We start from the raw sequence: 23691 nt of genomic DNA on the forward strand, positions 1-23691 counted from the left end.
GATTTAAATCAAGGGACCAATATTTAAAAAAAAGACAAAAAAAAAACGATATTTGAAAATGTAATCATGAGAGATTTATTTTATTTAAAATATTTCTAACATATCTTCTATTGAATAATTCTTCCTAATTTTTTAAATTCATACTAATTTCGACATGACACATAAGTACTAATAATGTTTTCACCTGAAGTGCGGTGCGTTCGGTTTAAAAAGCGTTGGTTTTAAAAAAAAACAAGGGAGATAACTTATCAAGATAAGTTATCTCCCTTTGCAACCAAACCTGATTTTGATAACTTAACGTCGATTACATGTGTTGCAGAGTTACGTCCCTTGCTTAAACCACACTCACGCGCACACACATAGGTGGCGCTTCGTTGTTTACGTTGGTTACGAAATAATCGTTAATGGCTTCAAAAGCTGAATTGATTTATTGAGTATTGGAAAAAGAGAATGCGGAGATATACAGCTGTATGTATGTGTGTGTATAGAGAGTGTTTATACAGGTGAGTGCGTACGTTGTTATTATTCGAGTTGTAATGCGGAAACAAGGCCTGTGAACAACGGGGTCTTTCATTGGATATTGGTTGGCTTTGTCGGCGCGCTATCGCTTCGCAAACTTTTGTTGCTTGAAACCAACATTTTTTATTAATTGACAAATAAATTCGCTTGTTTCCACCTTAACATTTTCTTTTAAAAATACGACCTTTAAAAGTTTTCGGGTACGCTGAAAACGAATATCGCATTTAAAATTTCCGCAAATTGGTAGTTTTCCGGATATTAAGCTATGTCATTTCTTATATTAATGCCGGTGGCCATCTTGGTACGCCGGAGAGCAACCCGAGAAAGTATGCGCGAGATGGCTACGAACAATAATATAAGAAATAACGGTACTAGTGCACTTATTGATCCGTGCTTAAATAATAACGTTATTATTTAGAAAGCCATTCTTAACATGGGGAGGGGAGGGTGTTTTGTACCTATTTTGTACTTTAACTTCACAATTAAAAAAATAACAACAGATATCATAAAACTTTAATTAAACTTGAAAATACTATTTAAAAATTAGCGTGTATCAGAAAGTGGCCGCCCCCTTAAGTAAACACTTCATCAAATCTCCACACTAACGTACTGTACTTGCAATAACCCTTATTCCGGAGTGGCTTCCAGGCCTTGATAAGTGGTTACCACCGTGTAAAAAGAAAAAAAAAATGAACAAAGTTTCTTTCTTAGAATTGGCGACTTGTGGAATTCTTTTCCGTTTACCTGCTTTTCAGCTAACTACAATATGTCCATCTTCAAGTCCAATGTAAACAAGTTCTTGAAGAAGTAAGTTCAATCAGGAGAAGTGCTTTTGCAGTTGAAAGAAGGGGTTTACTTATACAGACGTGTGCAAGTCAGTAAAAATATTGTTCAAGCAATCCAATTTCACCAAATTTACTCTTCTATGATATTGTCCTTTTGACCAAGGTACACTCTTTAACCTTTATCCTCGAGTGGCATCTGGGCCTTGATATGTGGTGATTCCTTTGTCGAAAAAAAAATAAACAGATTGGTAGAACTAAGTAAGAAGAATAGTTACAATCACACAACATTACATAATCAGTATAGTTTTGTTTTTTTTCTTTTTACACAGGCATCACCACATTATCAAGGCCAAGAGGCCACTCGAGGATAAGGGTTAAAGAGTGTACAGTAGAAATTGGACAATATAGTAATCATAAGTAATGGAAATTCGGTGAATTTGATAACTTATATGGAACGGCTCATCAAGAACTTATTTACGTTAGACTTGAACACAACCATATTGTAGTCAGCCGGAAAGCAGGAAAACGGAAGACAATTCCACAGGCGTGCAGTTCTAAGAAAGAAGCTTTGTTCATGGAATCTTCGTTTAGGTTTAGGCACAGATAAAGAGTGGGTGGGGGAATTATTGATAGTGGTTTCAGCTAGACGGGTGTTTCTTGTGATATTGTTTTTATCCCCCACCCCCGAGTTATTGGTACATCCTCTGATGGAAGAGACAAGGACTGATTGTAGATGACTGTCAATTTACATAGATGAACACACTCTTTAACCCTTATCCTCGAGTGGCCTCTAGGCCTTGATAAGTGGTGATTCCTTTGTAAAAAAAATAAAAAATAAAAGATAAGGACTTTTTTTTTTCTGGGGGAGCATCGAGACCTGTATACTGTCATAATAGAGCTTTGCGTTGTGTTAAACCATTTTTTTTTTTTGTCACAAAAACAGGCACAGATATTCAATATTTCCGCGATGGTATTGTCACATCTAGGTTGGTGCATCTACCACTAGTCTCTCTCTCTTCGATAGGGTCCGAAAAATGGTCTCTAATCTAATAGGTCCCCCTTTGTCAACTAAGCTCCAACCTCTGTCCCATCACCGCAATATTGCATCCCTGTGCCTGTTTTACAAGTATTTTAATGGAATGTGTTCTGATGAACTCATTCCACTTGTGTCCCCTCGGCGAACATTTCCCAGACAAACCCGCTTAGCAACAAAATCACACCCCTTCACTGTTGGGGTCCGGAAATGTCAGAAAGTTTTCTACTCTGATAGTTTCTTCCCGTGAGCAGCTAGATTTTGGAATTCCCTTCCTGCTGCCTGTTTCCCTAACTGTACTGATATGCAGAAGTTTAAATGCAGCGTAAACCAACGTTTTAATCTTTCTTAGGCGTGGTCACAATTGGTAGCCCTTATGTCCAACTTCCTTGTTTGGGTCTGAAGGCGAGAAAAAAAAAAAAAAATGGGACAGAGGTTGAAGTATCGTCAATAGTGGGGGACCTATTGAATTTAAGATTTAGAACTGCACGCCTGTGGCACTCTTTTCCATTTACCTGCTTCCCAGCTAACTACAACTTGATTGTCTTCAAGTCCAAAAGCAAATTCTTGATGAACCGCCCTCTTGAGTAATCCAATTTACCAAATTGCCACTACTAATGATTACTATGATATTATCCCATTGACTACTGTACACTCTTTAAGCCTTATCCTCGAATGGCCTCCGGGCCTTGATAAGTGGTGCCTCCTAAAAAAAAAAGACTCTTTTTTGAATCCTATCTAAGAGTGAGAATCTAATGGTAGCTGCATCATCCCAGATGTGGCAACAATACTCCATGCATGGTATGCGAATGGTAGCTTTGTAGAGGTACAGGATACTCTTAGGTGTGACTGCATTGCTTGGATGGCAAAGGAAGCTCATCTTTGCAGCAGTCTTGGCAATGTATTTGTTCCAATTCAAGTTGCCTGAGAATGTTAGACTAACGAGTTTGAATCAGGGCTCAGATAGGACATTCTATCTTTTAAATCTACAATTCATAATCAAAAAAAGTACGGAAGGAATTGAAAATTATTGAAAATTCCTTCTAATATTGTCATTATTCTTTTATATGCTGGTGTTTCCTATGAACCGCATTGATATAGCCTTCAAACGCAACTACTTTCACACTGGGCACAATGCTCCAGGCAAACTACAACATCCTTCTCATCTATAATGTGAATCTCACCTGTCTGTTGAAATGTATGTATGTATGTATGTATGTATGTATGTATGACATGACACGCATACATACATACATGAGGATGTCAGATCATGTCATATGCTACTGGTACCTTGTAACCCAGTACTACCTGCCTCATGGTCGGGTCACTGGTACCCCCACCAGACTTGTTTGGTGAGGAGGGTGGCTAGTCTCCCTGAAGGATTGAAAACAAGACCTTCCAAAGAGCGAATGAGCCCTTTTTCGGGATCAACGGCCAACTAGCATCATGTGTGTTTGTGTGTATGTATGTGTATTGGGGTGGAGAGGGCTCCCGTAAGCCGTGGTAAAGGAAACCTTTCTAGGAGAAGCAAATCTCTGATTTAAAAAAACCATAAGGCGGGAAACCAGTACCCGCATTAAGCTGGTCTGCAGTTTAACTTGTTGCTGGCTATTTTGCTCTTGCTTGTTGCTGGATCTCAACATTTTGAATCGAGAGAGAGACTTAGCAGTCGTACAAAGCTAAGACTCTGTAACATCATCTGTGTATAGATACTCCCTCAGGCATTTGTCTATAAAAATGGTCCTGTGGCGATGGAAAAGTTGTAACATGTGGAGGCTTGAAATGCTGGAAGCATGTAATAATTGATCTCAATGACCGTCTTCAGTGTCATGCCTTCTTGAGCGTGTGAATTTACCAGTAGGACTAAATAAAAAAATTAAAAAAAGTAATTTTTGGGCTTAAGGGATTGGCACTCGTCTGACAAGACGTTGCAATCGTCATGCATGTATGGATGTATTGGACATATCGGACATTTTTTTCTTTTTTTTTTGATTTTCAAAGTTTTAATATTTAAACAAGGTTATTTATGCTTGCGTTTCTCTGTCTTTTGACCGCAAGCTGGCTACAGTTGTTAAACTACTGATTTCATTGTTTGTTTTTTTGTTTTTATACTCATGTTCACCCCAAATAAGGCATTTTTTTTTTTTTTTTTACATAGGCATCACCACATTATCAAGGCCCAGAGGCCACTCAAGGATAAGGGTTAAAGAGTGTACAGTAGAAATTGGACAATATAGTAATCATTAGTAATGAAAATTTGGTAAATTTAATAACTTATATGGAACGGCTCATCAAGAACTTATTTACGTTAGACTTGAAGACAACCATATTGTAGTCAGCCGGAAAGCAGGAAAACGGAAGACAATTCCACAGGCGTGCAGTTCTAAGAAAAAAGCTTTGTTCATGGAATCTACGTTTAGGTTTAGGCACAGATAAAGAGTGGGGGGGGGAATTATTGATAGTGTTTACAGCTTGACGAGTGTTTCTTGTGAAAGTTTGGCGAGGGGGGACCATAGATTGAAGCTCAGTCAAACACTTTCCATGAAAATAACGATACATCACTGCTTGGGTGTAAGGGACTACTATTTGGGACCATGCATAAAGGAGATGAACAAAATGTTGGGTTACATTATATTTAAACTTCTGCATATCAGTACAGTCAGTGAAACAGGCAGCAGGAAGGGAATTCCAAAGTCTAGCTGTGTGAGGGAAGAAACTATTATGCATTTGTGTAGCTCAAAAAAAACAAAAAAAAAAAAACAACTGATTTATTGGACAGTAAAAATCCCCAAATACATGAACATGGGCATTAATGTCTGAGGAGAGTGTTGCATCTATGCTACCAGAGACATGGATGATTGGAGTACACTCCTGAGTTGAGCGAGGAAAATAGAAGCAACTAACCACAGTGTTGTAATGTAACGTAGTTGTTACGCTTGAACCGCATTCGTTACAGTTCAAACCTTTTTCGACCTCCAAATCGTCCGGTATCGTAAGAAAAGAACAAACAAACAAAAATAAATAAATCCGACTCGGCTTCTTTTTTTTTTTTTAACACGAGTCGTTTATTACCGTTTTTCTTTCTCCTCCTCTTGACATCAGCTTAAAACTCTCTGGCTCCTTCTCCACTACGCCTGGCATGCGTTTCTCTTTCTTTTGACCCCATGCTGACCACAGTCGTTAAACTACTGATTTCATTGTTGTTGTTTTTTTACTTGTGTCCAACCCAAACACGGCGCATCACCGCTTGGGTGTAAGGGACTACTATTTGGAACCATGCTTTAAGAAGATTAACAAGATGTTGGTTCACATTACATTTAAACTTCTGCATATCAGTACAGTCAGGGAAACAGGCAGCAGAAAAGGAATTCCAAAGTCTAGCTTATTGAGGGGAGAAACTATTAGAGTAGAAAGCTTTTCGGCATTTGGGATCTCAACAGTGAAGGGGTGAGATTTTGTTGCTAAACGGATTTTTGGGATATGTTCGTCAAAGGGGGTACGACCACATGGTGTCCTTTTTTTCCTTTTTCTTCAGACGCAAGCCGGAGAACACTTGCCAATTTGCATACGTGTTCAAACATTGCTCCTGCTGCTAATACAATCGCTTGCCATTCATTCTTTGGCTACTGCTGCTGCTATTTTTCACGCATGCTCTGTTCCAGTAAGGCTTGTCTAAAGCACAGGAAAGTCTGGTCATCTGATTTTAGAATGCGCCCTATAGTTAAAAGTGGGGTGGGGGTTTATAAATGTAAACATCAAGTCTTTTATTTATTTATTTTTTTTTATTCAATTTTCACCCCAAACAATGCACAGTGCCACTTTGACGTAGGGGGCTACTATCAGGGACATAAGTTGCAGGGATACTATGTAGGGAGTTGAGCAGCAAGATGTCCGTTCACATTACACTTGAACTTCTGCATGTCAGTACAGTTGGGAAAGCAGAATCCCAGAAGGGAGTTCCAAAGTCTAGCAGTTCTGAGAAGAAACTATTAGAGTAGAAAGCTTTCTTACACCTAGCGATCTCTACTGTGAAGGGGTGGGATTTAGCTGCTTGTTGGGTTTGTTGAGGGTATTCACGTCGAGGGGGTACAAGTGCTTGCAGTTCGTCAGAGCATCCACCATTAAAATACTTGTAAAAAAGGCAGAGGTATGTAACATTTCGTTGATGGGACAGAGGTTGAAGCTTAGATGACAGTTCAGGAACTTTCAGGTTGGTGACTCTCTTTTGAACCTTGTCTAGGAGTGAGAGACTAGTAGCAGATGCACCAGCCCAAATGTGACAATAATACTCCATACATGGGCGAATTGTGGCTTTGTAGAGATACAGGATACTTTTAGGCATAAATAGCTTTCTAGCACGGTACACCTAGGGATTTCTACTGTGTAAGGGTGAGACTTTGCTGTTTGTCAGGGGTATTTACACCGAGGGGGTACAAGGGTTTGTAGTTTGTTGGAGCATCCACCATTAAAATACTTGTGGAACAGGCAGAGGGATGCAACATTTTGTCGATGGGACAGAGGCTGAAGCCTAGGTGACAGTTCAGGACTTATCAAATTGGCGACTCTCTTTTAAACCCTGTCCAGGACTGAGAGACAAGTAGCAGATGTACCACCCCTAATATGACAACAGTACTCCATACATGGGTGAATGGTGGTACAGGATACTTTCCTGCATAAGTCTATGCATATATCTGTCAGTCCTTATGGCAGAGAGGAAGAAAGTATCCTCTCATGTTAAAGCTCCCGACTCTAAAATCCAAATCAGCTCAGTCTCTGAAAATTTGGCTTTTTATTCTAACTGGCAGCACCTAATTTGCATATGAGGTGACAAGAAATCTCGTTATTTCACAAAATTGCTAGCATATAAATAGAAGTAGTAGTCATTTTTTTAATATTTTTTTTTATTTATTCATTTTTTTTTTTTTTTTTGGTCTGCCACTGGACACTACAAGCTGGACAAAATCAGATTTGTACTAGTGATGAGACGATTCCAATATTTTTCCCGCTTCCGATACTAAATTCTAAATGCTGATTCCAATTCTTTATAAATCTTTAAATATTAAAATTATGATTCCCCCCCCCCAATTACCGTAAAAACACGTTTTTAATGTGCAGATATTTTCTCAAACGTAAAAATAATTGTGTTGGGGTTAGGGTAAGGATTAATAATTAATAGATTTTAGCTTTACTGGTTGTTACATGAATACATGATTATTTCATTGTTGCTTCCAACAGTAGATTTTATTTTAAACAAAATTAACTAAAAGGAATAATTTAAGGAATCAGAAAATAAGCAAAAATATTTTCACTTTTTACCAATTCCGATACCCTAAAAAAGTTCTGATTTTTCCGATTCCTGATTCCAATTTTTTAATTAATCGTCCCAACACTAATTTGTGCCAATTTTTAACACATTTAAACACATATATGAATACATATTTTTTTTTTTGTGTTTTCTTTTTTAGTAAATTTCTTTCGAACTTCAAAAACAACGACTCTTAGAATCAGAAAATATTTAAGACGTTTTGATAATCTTTGGCTATCACAAAATGGAACCAGTCTATGAACGCTACAGTCCTCAACATCCTCTGCCAAAAGAAATCCAAAATCTCCCTCGAAACGACACTGTATGTCACTACTGTGGTGTCAGTTATTTGATCCACAGGGAAATCAAATTATTGGAAGAAAAAATTAAAGGAATGGAAGAAGAACTGAAACAATGTCGTGGCCGTGAAAAACAAGTATCGGAATTGCTAGAAGCAGTCAAAGACTTGCAGGATTCGATGCGGAAGCTGGAGAGTGAAAACAAGCAGTTGAAGAAAACGGTAAATTCTATGACGCAACAGTACGTTGGAATCTTTTCTCTTTTTAAGAATTTTTTTTTTAAAGGATTTTTTTCTTCATTTGAAGAATTTTTTATTTGAAGAATTTAAAAAATTTATTTTGAACATTTTTTTTTATTTTGAAGAATATATTGTTTATTTTAAGATTTTTTTTAACAAATTTTTTATTTTGAAGAATATAATTTTTATTTTAAGATTTTTTTTAACAATTTTTTTATTTGAAGAATTTTTTTATTTAAAGGATGTTTTTATTTGAAGATTTTTTTTTTATTTGAAAAATTTTAAATATTTTTTTGAACATTTTTTTATTTTGAAGAATATATTTTTTATTTTAAGATTTTTTTTACCAATTTTTTTATTTGAAGAATTTTTTTTATTTGAAAAATTTTAAATATTTTTTTTAATAATTTTTTATTTTGAAGAATATATTTTTTATTTTAAGATTTTTTTTACCAATTTTTTTTATTTTGAAGAATATATTTTTTATTTTAAGATTTTTTTTAACAATTTTTTTATTTTGAAGAATATATTTTTTATTTTAAGATTTTTTTTAACAATTTTTTTATTTGAAGAATTTTTTTATTTAAAGAATGTTTTTATTTGAAGAATTTTTTTTATTTGAAAAATTTCAAATATTTTTTTGAACAATTTTTTATTTTGAAAAATATATTTTTTATTTTAAGATTTTTTTTTTAACAATTTTTTTATATTGAAGAATATATTTTTTATTTTAAGATTTTTTTTAACAACTTTTTTATTTGAAGAATTTTTTATTTAAAGAACGTTTTTATTTGAAGAATTTTTTTTATTTGAAAAATTTCAAATATTTTTTTGAACAATTTTTTATTTTGAAAAATATATTTTTTATTTTAAGATTTTTTTTAACAATTTTTTTATATTGAAGAATATATTTTTTATTTCAAGATTTTTTTAACAATTTTTTTATTTGAAGAATTTTTTTATTTAAAGAATGTTTTTATTTGAAGAATTTTTTTTTATTTGAAAAATTTTAAATATTTTTTTGAACAATTAGTTGAAGAATATATTTTTTATTTTAAGATTTTTTTTTAACAATTTTTTTATTTGAAGAATTTTTTATTTTCATTTTTTTTATTTGAAGAATTTTTTATTTTTATTTTTTTATTTGAAGAATTTTTTTTCATTTGAGGAACTTTTTTTTATATTGCCATTTCATTTCAAATAAGGCATAGTGCCACTCTGATGTAGGGGTTGCTATCTGGGAGTCTGGGACATAATTAGCAGCGATACTATGTAGGGAGTTGAGCAGCAAGATGTCTGTTCACATTACACTTGAGATTCTGCATGTCAGTATAGTCAGGAAAACAGGAACCCGGAATGGAGTTCCAAAATCTAGCAGTTCTGGGGAAGAAACTATTGGAGGAGAAGGATTTCTTACATCTTGGCTGCATTGAATGTGACCATCCATTTTTGTCCCCATTCCACTACAGATTAGAGGTCTTCCTCTAGTGTTTCTGCCAATCCTTTAGATACGTGTTCATTTGTTTTCCCCTCATGCCTGTTACAGAGCGTGGTGTCATCAGCAAATATACCCATCTCAGAGATAATTTTATCAGGGAGATCATTTATAAATATTAGGAATAATGAATAATAAAGGTCCGAGGATAGACCCCTGAGGTACTCCCGCATTTATGTCATATTGTTTAGAATTAAATAGAAAAGACAATTAAAAGAATCGGCATCAAAAAGTAGGTACGAATTTTTCCAATTCTGATACCAATTCCGATACCAATTCCGATACCAATTCCGATACCAATTCCGATACCTCTAAAAGTTCCGATTTTTCCGATTCTGATTAATACAAAAACTTTTTATTACAGAAAAATCGTAGACTCCAAGAAATGACAGTTTTTCTTCCAATTTCAGACTAGACGTGCGGACAAACCAACTTGTGATTGCACAGGAACACCATAAAACTCTTGAAGAAGACGTTTTCGATCTCGACAAAAAAATCTCAGCTTTGACCAAAGAAAATGATTCTCAAAGGTTCGTAGATTTTTTTTTTTTTTTTGTAATTTGCATATTTTTACAACTCGGACCCCGTAAAAACTATTTTAACCAGCTGATGACCCATAAAAGAACAGTCCGTAAAAAATCCAATCATTCGAGGCCTCTAGCGCCCCTTTACGCCTTTTAGTTTCGGAGGAGATAGAGTTTGAAAATATGGAGACAGACAGACAGACAGACAGACAGACAGACTGACAGACATATAGTCGCTATTGAATTAGTTTGAAATTAGAGTATTAATTGACCAAACCATGGTGAGATGACAATGTTTATTGAAGGCAGCATTCCTATACGTCGCGGTTAACCTGACGAAGGCCGCAGGAATAATTGGCTGAACCATCGTGAAAACGACAACTAGAAGATGAGGATAATAGTCCAAATTTATATCTATATAAAAGTTACATATATATATACTAGCAAAAGTACCCGTCGTTATATTTATGATGCATAAGCATTTCAACCCGGCATTGCCCGGGTGTTTCGAGGTGCATGTTAAGCAAAAAAAAAAAACGGTAATTGTTTTTAACCTTGACCCCTATTATGACCCCTTAACATTTATTGTTTGGGGCTCAAATCAAGTTAAGTTAGATCCATGTCCAAGGAATCTATATCTAAAATTTCAAGTGTTTAGACTCAAAATTGGCAGAGGAGTTTGGTAGAGTTCTCAAAGGTTAAATTGTTGAACTTTGACCTCTTAACAGCCAAATTTCTGGCCGAAAATGGATTAAAGATTTTCCCAAATGTCAGTACCATGTATATCAAATTTCGAGTCTGTAGACTGAAAATTGACAGAGTTATTGCATAGGAAAATGTATATACACAGACATACACACAGACACGTTCATTTTATATATATATATATATATATATATATATATATATATATATATATATATATATATATATATAAAAATAAGGGAGTAGTCACCAACAATGTGTATTTTTTAACATTATTTTATTTTTCCGTGTCTTGATTTTTCATTGAGAATTATGTTTGGGTCATTGTAATAATGTTTTTAAGTCACAGATTTATTTTTGTTACTTTTTGATACATTTGTTTTATGATGCATTTGTTTTATGATGCATTTGTATTTTAAGATGAATTTTTATGATACATTTGTAAACAAAATTTTTTTTTTCAGGAAGAGAAATTCTCATCTCCAGTCGAAAATGGTTTCCATTTTAAATTCTTTGAAACAAGAAAAAGCAGACGTTTTGAATATTTCTTCAGTAATCGATCGAAACAAAGAACAAGTTAACGCGATGTTTGCAGATTTTTGGCGTCACGTGAAACAACTGAATGAAGCGTACAAAGCAGGTGAAATCGATTTTCCATAATGACTAACGCGTCTTTGCCCAGTCACAAAATACGCTTAAATATGATATTTTAATTTGTCCAGATTTCGTCTAAATTTTTATAGAGTCGTGAATTCAAAAGTAAACAAAAAATATTTGGGTGCCATCAGCTAGAATCGAAACTGAAAACAAAACTAGTATTCAAAGCTGGTGACGTTACCACTGTAGCAACGTGACACGCATATAAACCGATCAAAAATTAAAAATAAACTAGGATGAATGTACAAAATGTATAACGATTTATTTTCCAAATTTTGACCCGTTTAAAAACTATTTTAACTGGTTAAAGACCTATAAAAGAATCTAATCATTTGATGACCCCTAGCAACTTTTAGTTTCGGATGAGATAGAGTTTGAAAATATACAGACAGACAGAGTTTTATAAATCAGATTACACACATACGTACACGGCCTTGATATCAACACATGTGTACTCTATACAAGCATTCTCCATATAGGAACACTTTTCCTTTCCTTAAAAACATTCTCCATATAGGAACACTTTTCCTTTCCTTAAAAACATTCTCCATATAGGAACACTTTTCCTTTCCTTAAAAACATTCCCCATATAGGAACACTTTTCCTTTCCTTAAAAACATTCTCCATATAGGAACACTTTTCCTTTCCTTAAAAACATTCTCCATATAGGAACACTTTTCCTTTCCTTAAAAACATTCTCCATATAGGAACACTTTTCCTTTCCTTAAAAACATTCCCCATATAGGAACACTTTTCCTTTCCTTAAAAACATTCTCCATATAGGAACACTTTTCCTTTCCTTAAAAACATTCTCCATATAGTTTTGACAAGCTTCTGGGCTTGACCTTTACTCCTGATCTTAAATGGAACACATACATCAAATCCGTTGCCAAGGCTGCTGGAAAAATGGTGGGATCCTTCTATCGATCCAGTAGATATCTCTTTGCTGATACAATTCTCTATCTATATAAGAGCTAGGTATGTCCAAGGATGGAGTACTGTTGCCACATCTGGACAGGAGCTACTAGAAAGGACTTGTCCTGCCTTGATAGAGTTCAAAATAGACTTTGTAGCCTCGTAGGAGATGTCCTTTTCTCTCCCCTGCAACCTCTTTTTCACAGAAGAGATGTTACAAGTTTGTCTTTGCTTTATCATTATTTTCATGGCAGGTGCTCGACTGAGCTTCAATCTATGGTCCCCCCCCTTGCCAAACTTTCACAAGAAACACTCATTTAATTGAAAATGCTATCAATAATTCCCCCCACCTCCTTATTTGTGCCTAAACCTAAACGTAGATTCCAAGAACAAAGTTTCTTTCTTAGAACTACATTTCTGTGAAACCCTGTTCCTTTTTCCTGCTTTCCAGCTGACTACAATATGGTTGTCTTCAAGTCCAACGTAAACAAGTTCTTGATGAGCCGTTCCACTTAAGTTAACAAATTTACCAAATTGACGATTACTATATTGTCCAATTGACTACTGCAAACTCTTTAACCCTTATCCTCGAGTGGCCTTTGGGCCTGGATAAGTGGTCATGCCCATGTAAAAAAAAAATTAAATTAAAATTTGTTTTACGTTTGCTTTTCAGATACGCAAACGCTTCAAATGTCTTTGGATGAAATGACCAAAGAAAAAGACGCCATTTTGCATGAAAAAAAGCGACATGACGAAATGTTCAAGGAAAACGAAGAACTGCTACGAAAAGTCGATTCCTTACAAAACAAAGCAAAGAATCTGACGGCAAAATTAAAATCAACCCAAGAAGTAAATGAAGGTAACATTTAACCTCGTCAATTTTTATCAACGAAAATCGCTATTGAGTACTAGCGGGGGGGGGGGGCCAGCATTGCCCGGACGTTTGGAGGTGTGTGTGTGCGTGTTGGGAAGGGGGCGGGGGGTAGAAAAAAAAAGCGATAATAATAATAAAAAAAAGTTTTGGTAGGTAGGTAGGATCGAACCAGGAGCCTTCAGGCGAAAGTGGAAAATAAAGTGTGAAAAAAAAAAACTGACACGTTACCCGCTCAGCCAGCAATGGAGAGCAACAACAAAAAAAAAAACGTTTGAATTCAAGGATTAAAAACTGAATTGACAGGTGCGTGAATTTAATGAAATAAAACAGAAATCCTGCAGTTAACTTTTACTGCGAGGCAGTTTTTTGGGGGTTTGTTTACCCAACTTTGGCTTTGTTTCCCCAAGATGTTGGGGGGGGGGACCTGCTCCCATAAATGATTAGCAATTGTCTGATATAAGTGTTACGTATATGTCTGTTGGAAATCAGCTAGTGCTTGAAATGACAGCTGATTCGTTTATCAATGAATAACGTTGTGTTTATAAAATTCAAACAAAATTTAAAAAAAAAAAATCAAGATTAGTAATTGTCTGTATTTTTGAGATGAGGTGTTTTCATTGATTGAGATTGTCGACCTGACTTCCTCATCTTGGTTGTTATAGTCACAACGTTTCGGCTGTTTTGCCCTCCGGCCTTCGTCAGGTGTTTTGTATCGAATTGGGGAACCGTTTGTTAGGAGTCTCGAACCCAATGTGCTTGTTCGGATAATCTCTTTCTATGAGACTCTCTGAGACAGATGGCGCTATACTGAATGTAAGCAATGGAGAGTTGCACTAATACATACAAGGCATTGATCGAGATTGTCGGACTGACTTCCTCATCTTGGTTGTTATTGTCACAACGTTTCGGCCGTTTTGCCCTCCGGCCTTCGTCAGGTGTTTTGTATCGAATTGGGGAACCGTTTGTTAGGAGTCTCGAACCCAATGTGCTTGTTCGGATTATCTCTTTCTATGAGACTCTCTGAGACAGATGGCGCTATACTGAATGTAGGCAATGGAGAGTTGCACTAATACATACAAGGCATTGATCGAGATTGTCGGACTGACTTCCTCATCTTGGTTGTTATTGTCACAACGTTTCGGCCGTTTTGCCCTCCGGCCTTCGTCAGGTGTTTTGTATCAAACTGGGGAACCGTTTGTTAGGAGTCTCGAACCCAACCCTTTATTATTATTACGGGGGTACCGTGTTCGGACTCCAGCTAGGCTTTGGGACAATAATAAAGGGTTGGGCTCGAGACTCCTAACAAACGGTTCCCCAGTTCAATACAAAACACCTGATGAAGGCCGGAGGGCAAAACGGCCGAAATGTTGTGACGATAACAACAACGATGAGGAAGTCAGTCCGACAATCTCAATCAAAAAGGAAGAAGTTCATAAATTGGTATTAGATAAGAGTAAGTAATGCATATATACAATACAATATTCGGTGAAAAAAAAAAGAAAACTCACCAAAGGAGAAGTACTAGACGATTGCAAACAATGTTGTGTTTATAAAATTCAATCAAGATGTCTGCCTTCAACGCGCTCTCATAAAAACATGTTTTTCCGCTGTAAAAAAAAAAACAAAAAAAAACTACTCAATCAAATTAAATTAATTTTTTTTTCGGGGATCTTCAGTCCAAAACAGATACGTACAATATAACCTTTTTTTTTTCGATGTTTTCATTTTTGAATGTCTTGACTAAACTGTAAAAATACCTATTTTTTTTTCTACTAGTTCAAGTTCACGCTTTTTATAAAATAATTTCACTTAATTTCATCAAGTAGTTTTTATTTTACAGTGAAAAAAAAACTATTTTTATGATACCGAGCAAAAGGTTCGATTTTTAGGAGTGTCGGCGCTTTACATCGAATTATCTCCCTTTGGCATGTTCAACAAATTTCATAATGGCTGACATCAACGCGATCTCATAAAAACGTGTTTTTCTGCTGTAAAATAAAAACTACTCGATCAAATTAAATGAATTTTTTTTTCAGAGATCTTCAGTCCAAAGCAGATACGTACAATATAACCTTTTTTTTTCGATATTTTCATTTTTTAATGTCTTGACTAAACTGTACACGTGCCGTTATTTTTTTTATTGCGGACTATTATCCTCATCTTTTCTGAGTTGTTTCATCACGTTTCAGCCAACTATACCTCTGGCCTTCGTCGTGAAACAACATCTAAATAAGATGAGGATAATAGCCCACAATAAATAAACGTATAATCAGTGGCGGCTCGTGCCTAAGATTAGTGGGGGTGCTGTTTTAAAGAAAATACCTATTGTTTTAATATTGTGTAAAAATAAAACAAACATAAAAAATATAATTTATACGTATGCACACGTATAAAAATACAATAACTTAAAGGAATCCTAAATAGATGTAAATTTTTTAAATATTTTACTTATTACATTCATTTAAAAGTAAACTCCATTTTTCTTGTTTTAATTTGTGAGAAAAGATCGATAATTTTCTCCTTAACTTCTGAATGACTGCTGAAGAACTTTTTTATCAATTGAAAGCACTGCAAGTTCATTTAGTCTTTCGCAACCCATGTTTTTTTTTCTTTTCAGAGTTGAAAAACAACGTTCTACCTCTGATATTGTATATTTTTATCTGCTTAAAATCGCATTTTAAAGTGTGGGAATTTTTTTTAAGGTGGAGATTTTATTTGCAAGAACACGTTACACTTTTTAATAATAATAATAAAAAGAAAACATTTGTAAATAAGCCTCTTAAAAAGAAAAAAAAATAAGCGAACACGTGCAAGCACCGCATTGCACGAACGTTTGGAACTGCGAAAACTATAGTTCCAAATTGGCTCATATTTGCCGTCTAGATCGAGCATGCGCACAAGCAAACTTCACTAAGAATGTGTAACCGTGAATTTCGCAGCTCCAAGCTTTTACTTTTATGCTTATATGAGTATGGGGACAATTATCGACCTTAAGCTTCAGGATTATATATCATTTTATATATATATATATATATATATATATATATATATATATATATATATATATATATATATAAAATGATATATTATCACATAGAAAGAAAAAAAATAAACCTATTCTTTTTTAACGTGTATCGATAATAATGAGTAGAAATGACTTTGGGGTGCTGCAGTTCCACAGCATCAGGCACGAGCCGCTACTGCGTATAATTATAACTCAATTCAATAAATAATGAATTCCAATTAATTGAATAAATGATATTAGGTTTTATTTAGAATTAAATTTATAGAAAGAAGGTGTGCACAGACCGGTAATCTTTTCGAGGGAAAAATAAAAAATCTAAACGACTATATGTATTCTTTTTTGTATTTAATTACTAGAATTTCAACCCGGTGTTGCCCGGGTGTTTGGAAGTGTATGCTGAGCAAAAAAAAAAAAAAAAATTACATTTTTTTTTTTGACCCCTATTATGACCCCTTAAAATTTATAGTTCCGGGCTCAAATCACTTTATTAAGTTAGATCCAGGTTCAAGGAACCTATATCTAAAATTTCAAGTGTCTAGACCCAAAATTGTCGGAGGAGTTTGGTAGAGTTCGTAAAGGTCAAATCGTTGAAATTTGACCCCTTAACAGCCAAATTTCTGGCTGACACTCGTCACATCGATTTTCCCAAATCTCAGTACCCGGTATTTCAAATTTCGAGTCTATAGACTAAAAATTGACAGAGTTATTGCGTAGGGAAATGTACACAGACAGACAGACACGTTCACTTTTATAGATATATATAGATTTGGACTATTATCCTCATCTTCTAGTTGTTGTTTCCACGACATTTCGGCCAATTATTCCTGTGGCTTTCGTCAGGTTAACCACGACGGGATAGGAATGTCGAATCCTCCAACTACATCCACAGCAATTGCTGCTTTCAAAAGACTTAATGGTATGTTTATTTAATTAATTGGAATTCATTGTTGAGATGAATATTATTTATAAATTTTAGTCGACTATTATCCTCATGTTTCTTAGTTGTTGTTTCATGATGTTTCGGACAACTATCGCTCTAGCCTTCGTCATGAAACAACATCTAAATAAGATGAGGATAATAGTCCACAATAGATAAATAAATAAAAAACACTCATCTCAATAATGAATTCCAACTAAATAATATAAATAATATTGGGTTTTATTTAGAATTCAATGTGTGCCAGCTTTCGCTACCAGCTTAACAAGCTCCCTGTGTGACAGAGCACGACCACGCATATGGCAGCTGGATGCAAGATGACGTCATGTCAAGAAAGAAGGAAAAAATTACAGAAAGAAGAAGGTGTGCACAGACCGGAACTCTTGTCAGCGATTCGAGGGAAAAATAAAAAATCTAATATATAAACGACTATCACTAGAATTTCAGCCCGGTGTTGCCCGGGTGTTTCGAGGTGTATGTTGAGCAAAAAAAAAAAGCGGGAAATTTTTTTTAACTTTGACCCCTATTATGACCCCTTAAAATTTATTGTTTTGGGTTCAAATCAAATTATTAAGTTAGATCCATGTCCAAGGAACCTATATCTAAAATTTCAAGTGTTTAGACCCAAAATTGTCGGAGGAGTTTGGTAGAGTTCTCAAAAGTCAAATCGTTGAACTTTGACCCTTTAATAGCCAAATTTATGGCCGAAACCCGATCAAAAAGATTTTACCAAATCTCAGTACCCTGTATATCAAATTTCGAGTCTGTAGACTTAAAATTGACAAAGTTATTGCGTAGGGAAATGTACACAGACACTCACACACACAGACACATACAGACACACAGACACGTTAACTTTTATAGATATATAGATAAACTAACATAAAAAAAATCACATTTAACTACACCTAGGTTTAAAATAGGTCAGACCACTAGATATCTATGCTTCCCGCTAAAAAGCACACACAAAGGAAGGGTTGAACCCAAGGTCAACTGGACCTTTGTCCTGTAAGTGCCTGCCCATTGTCTGATTAGGAGGGGCACGGTGGAAACTAGGAAGCTGATTGGCTAACTAAAAAATCAATAGAGTGTGCGTATATAAAATAACCACAACTCTTCACATAAGCCTGAGGATCCTAGCGTGGATGAAACGCAGAATATTCTATGTAGCTTAATTGCCATATATATTTTTATACCTTACTACTTACTATATACATATATATGCGATATATATATATATTCATATTTATATATATATACATATATATGCAATATAACATATATATATATATGCGATATAACATATATATATATATATATATATATATATGCGATATAACATATATATACATATATATGCGATATAATATATACATATATTCATATTTATATATATATATATATATATGCAATATAACATATATATATATATGCGATATAACATATATATATATATATGCGATATAACATATATATATATATGCGATATAACATATATATATATATGCGATATAACATATATATATATATATATGCGATATAACATATATATATATATGCAATATAACATATATATATATATATGCAATATAACATATATATATATGCGATATAACATATATATATATATGCGATATAACATATATATATATATGCGATATAACATATATATATATATGCGATATAACATATATATATATATGCGATATAACATATATATATATGCGATATAACATATATATATATATGCGATATAACATATATATATATATGCGATATAACATATATATATATATACGATATAACATATATATATATATATGCGATATAACATATATATATATATATATGCGATATAACATATATATATATATGCGATATAATATATATATATATTCATATTTATATGTATATATATATATATATATATATATACATATATATGCAATATAACATATATATATATATATATATGCAATATAACATATATATATATATATGCAATATAACATATATATATGTATATATATATGCAATATAACATATATATATATATATGCAATATAACATATATATATATATATATATATATATATATATATGCAATATAACATATATATATGTATGTATATATATGCGATATAATACACTACTACTGTTACTATTGCTGAGATCCTTTGACTGCTGGGCTCAGTTTTTTTTTGTTTTTTTTTTTACACAGTGATCACCACTTATCAAGGCCCGGAAGCCACTCAGGGATAAGGGTTATTGCAAGTACATTACGTTAGTGTAGAGATTTGATGAAGTGTTTACTTAAGGGGGCGGTTCATTAGGAATTTGTTTACGTTGGACTTGAAGACATCCAAGTTTTAGTCAGGTGGGAAGCAGGCAGATGGAACAGAGTTCCACAGGCGTGCAGTTCTAAGAAAGAAGCTTTGTTCATGGAATCCACGTTTTGATTTAGGCACAGATAAAGAGTGGGGGAAATTTTTCACAATGGATTCGGCTAGACGGGTGTTTTTCGTGAAAGATTGGCGAGGGGGGACCAGAGATTGGAGTTCAGATAAGCACCTGCCATGGAAATAACGATAAAATAAGGAAAGGCTCGCAACGTCTCTTCTGTGAGAGAGAAAAGGGCATCCACCACTAAACCACAAAGTCTATTTTGTACTCTCTCAAGGCAGGATAGGCTGTTTTAGCAGCTCCTGCCCAGATATGGCAACAGTATTCCATCCTTGGACGTACTTGGCTTTTATATAGATAGAGAATTGCATCAGTAGTGAGATATCTTCTGGTGCGGTAGAAGGATCCCACTATTTTCCCAGCGACCTTGGCAACTGACTTGATGTACGTGTTCCATTTCAGATCAGGAGTAAAGGTCAAACCCAGAAGCTTGTCAAAACACGGGGCCTCTCCCAGACGAGAGCCATCCATCCCAATTGATGCAAGATGGGGATCAGAGCGTTGATGATGTAAGGATAGGAGTTTGGTTTTAGATGCATTAAAGGTAATCAGCCACGTCTTCCCCCACTGAACTTGACTGGGAGCATCAAAGTCGTATTTCAGGATTCAGCATTTTGCGGTAAAGGTGTCTCAGCCGATTAGCAATAAACTAACCCCTCCTCAAAGAGAGAAGCCAAGTCCTGGGAAGGTGGATCTCCTAGAACTGCCCAGAACAAAACTCACACCACTCCCAAATCAACAGGGACCGGATCATTACAGAAATGGTTTAATCTCTGTTGAAAATAGGGGTTCAGGATAAAGATCCCTAGCTGAGTGGATATTGGTCCCCTGATTAATCGGAGAAGGACCTATTTTTCCAGTGGCGTCTTTCCAGACTATTGCCAGATAACCGTCCATTAATTTTTCCCGAAATTTTGCCACAAATTGTATTTCATTAAATAGATGTGCACAGTAAAAAAAAAAAATTTTTTTTGCGAAAATTCCTGTTGCGTCCCCAGGGACTCAAAAGAGGTCAAAAATGGCACATTTTGCCCCACAACTTTTGATCCATCCATTAGATTTTTCTGAAACCTGGCCAAAATGTGGAGCCCATTGTTCTTAATATTTTAGTTGTCTCCCATCACAAGGAGTGGGATTGAGAAGTCAGCTCCCCAGAGTGTTACATATAGGGGAGGAAAGATGGTGTCTGATTATTTAGAGTCATATTTCTTGCACATTAGCCTTTTTGGGGATTTATAAAAGAAAAGCGGAAATGTCTCATTTTTTATTTTCGTCATCTCGCTTGACCGTGTCGGTTACTCTGGAACAAACGATCAAAAGCACTTGTACCCCCTCGACGTAAATACCCCTGACAAACCCGACAAGCAGGTAAATCCCACCCCTACACAGTAGAGATCCCTAGGTGTAAGAGAGCTTTCTACTTCAATAGTTTCTTCCCCAGAACTGCTAGACTTTGGAATTCCCCAACTGTACTGACATGCAGAAGTTTAATTGTAACGTGAACCGACATCTTGATGTCCAACTCCCTACATAGTACCCCTATAGCTTATGCCCTGATTGGGGGCATCAAAGTTGCAATGTGCCTTGTTTGGGGTGAAAATGTAATAAAAAATAAAAAAATTTTAAATGCATTAAATCTCATTCTCTGGATAATCAGAACTTTATTTGTTCCACGGTCAAATGTCATGACCCTGTTCTCTGCCTATCCTTAGAAGGAGGGTGGAAACTTCTTTATTGATTCACCTGCCATACATTGCGAATTCTCGTCGCTCCACAAGAATGTTCATCTTCCACCGATTGTGTTTGTCGGACTCAAAAACTAATACAGAAGATTGTAGACTCTCTCCAAGCACATGCCCCCTCCTTTTTATATTAGGGATGAGGTGTGTGAGCCTGATCTCTGACCAGATGGGGTGTGTGAGCGTGATCTCTGACCAGATGGGGTGTGTGAGCGTGATCTCTGACCAGATGGGGTGTGTGAGCGTGATCTCTGACAAGATGGGGTGTGTGAGCGTGATCTCTGACCAGATGGGGTGTGTGAGCGTGATCTCTGACAAGATGGGGTGTGTGAGCGTGATCTCTGACAAGATGGGGTGTGTGAGCGTGATTTCTGACAAGATGGGGTGTGTGAGCGTAATTTCTGACCAAATGGAGTGTGTGAGCGTGATATCTGACCAGATGGGGTGTGTGAGCGTGATCTCTGACCAGATGAGGTTTGTGAGCGTGATCTCTGACCAGATGGGGTGTGTGAGCGTGATCTCTGACCAGATGGGGTGTGTGAGCCTGATCTCTGACCAGATGGGGTGTGTGAGCCTGATCTCTGACCAGATGGGGTGTGTGAGCCTGATCTCTGACCAGATGGGGTGTGTGAGCCTGATCTCTGACCAGATGGGGTGTGTGAGCCTGATCTCTGACCAGATGGGATGTGTGAGCCTGATATCTGACCAGATGGGGTGTGTGAGCATGATCTCTGACCAGATGGGGTGTGTTAGAGTGATCTCTGACCAGATGGGGTGTGTGAGCGTGATCTCTGACCAGATGGGGTGTGTGAGCGTGATCTCTGACCAGATGGGGTGTGTGAGCGTGATCTCTGACCAGATGGAGTGTGTTAGCATGATCTCTGACCAGATGGAGTGTGTTAGCATGATCTCTGACCAGATGGGGTGTGTGAGCATGATCTCTGACCAGATGAGGTGTGTGAGCCTGATCTCTGACCAGATGGAGTGTGTTAGCATGATCGCTGACCAGATGGAGTGTGTTAGCATGATCTCTGACCAGATGGGGTGTGTGAGCATGATCTCTGACCAGATGGGATGTGTGAGCGTGATCTCTGACCAGATGGGTTGTGTGAGCATGAGCTCTGACCAGATGGGGTGTGTGAGCATGAGCTCTGACCAGATGGGTGTGTGAGCGTGATCTCTGACCAGATAGAGTGTGTTAGCGTGATCTCTGACCAGATGGGGTGTGTTAGCGTGATCTCTGACCAGATGGGGTGTGTGAGCGTGATCTCTGACCAGATGGGGTGTGTGAGCATGATCTCTGACCAGATGGGGTGTGTTAGCGTGATCTCTGACCAGATGGGGTGTGTTAGCGTGATCTCTGACCAGATGGGGTGTGTTAGCGTGATCTCTGACCAGATGGGGTGTGTGAGCATGATCTCTGACCAGATGGGGTGTGTGAGCATGATCTCTGACCAGATGGGTGTGTGAGCGTGATCTCTGACCAGATGGGGTGTGTGAGCATGATCTCTGACCAGATGGGGTGTGTGAGCATGATCTCTGACCAGATGGGGTGTCTGAGCGTGATCTCTGACCAGATGGGGTGTGTGAGCGTGATCTCTGACCAGATGGGGTGTGTGAGCATTAGCTCTGACCAGATGGGTGTGTGAGCGTGATCTCTGACCAGATGGGGTGTGTGAGCGTGATCTCTGACCAGATGGGGTGTGTAGGCGTGATCTCTGACCAGATGGGGTGTGTGAGCATGATCTCTGACCAGATGGGGTGTGTGAGCGTGATCTCTGACCAGATGGGGTGTGTGAGCATGATCTCTGACCAGATGGGGTGTGTGAGCGTGATCTCTGACCAGATGGAGTGTGTTAGCGTGATCTCTGACCAGATGGGGTGTGTGAGCGTGATCTCTGACCAGATGGGGTGTGTTAGCGTGATCTCTGACCAGATGGGGTGTGTGAGCATGATCTCTGACCAGATGGGTGTGTGAGCATGATCTCTGACCAGATGGGGTGTGTGAGCATGATCTCTGACCAGATGGGGTGTGTGAGCGTGATATCTGACCAGATGGGGTGTGTGAGCATGATCTCTGACCAGATGGGGTGTGTGAGCGTGATCTCTGACCAGATGGGGTGTGTGAGCATGATCTCTGACCAGATGGGGTGTGTGAGCATGATCTCTGACCAGAT

At 36.4% G+C, this 23691-nt stretch overlaps 1 protein-coding gene across 2 annotated transcripts in view; it reads left to right on the forward strand.

The window, feature by feature from the left end:
* Positions 1 to 348: 348 nt before the first annotated feature.
* Positions 349 to 23691, forward strand: part of LOC145270788 (uncharacterized) — a 113663-nt gene continuing 90320 nt past the window's right edge. For both annotated transcript variants that reach the window (XM_080126382.1, XM_080126383.1), the window contains exons 1-5: positions 349 to 503; positions 7803 to 8182; positions 10086 to 10205; positions 11369 to 11544; positions 13150 to 13335. In XM_080126382.1, coding sequence (XP_079982508.1) covers positions 7887 to 8182; positions 10086 to 10205; positions 11369 to 11544; positions 13150 to 13335 — 778 coding nt within the window. In that variant the 5' untranslated portion in view covers positions 349 to 503; positions 7803 to 7886. The remainder of the gene's footprint in view (positions 504 to 7802; positions 8183 to 10085; positions 10206 to 11368; positions 11545 to 13149; positions 13336 to 23691) is intronic.

The sequence above is a fragment of the Euprymna scolopes genome, chromosome 46 (genome assembly GCF_053919585.1).
Source record: "Euprymna scolopes isolate OS-2025 chromosome 46, ASM5391958v1, whole genome shotgun sequence".
NCBI lineage: Eukaryota > Metazoa > Mollusca > Cephalopoda > Sepiida > Sepiolidae > Euprymna > Euprymna scolopes.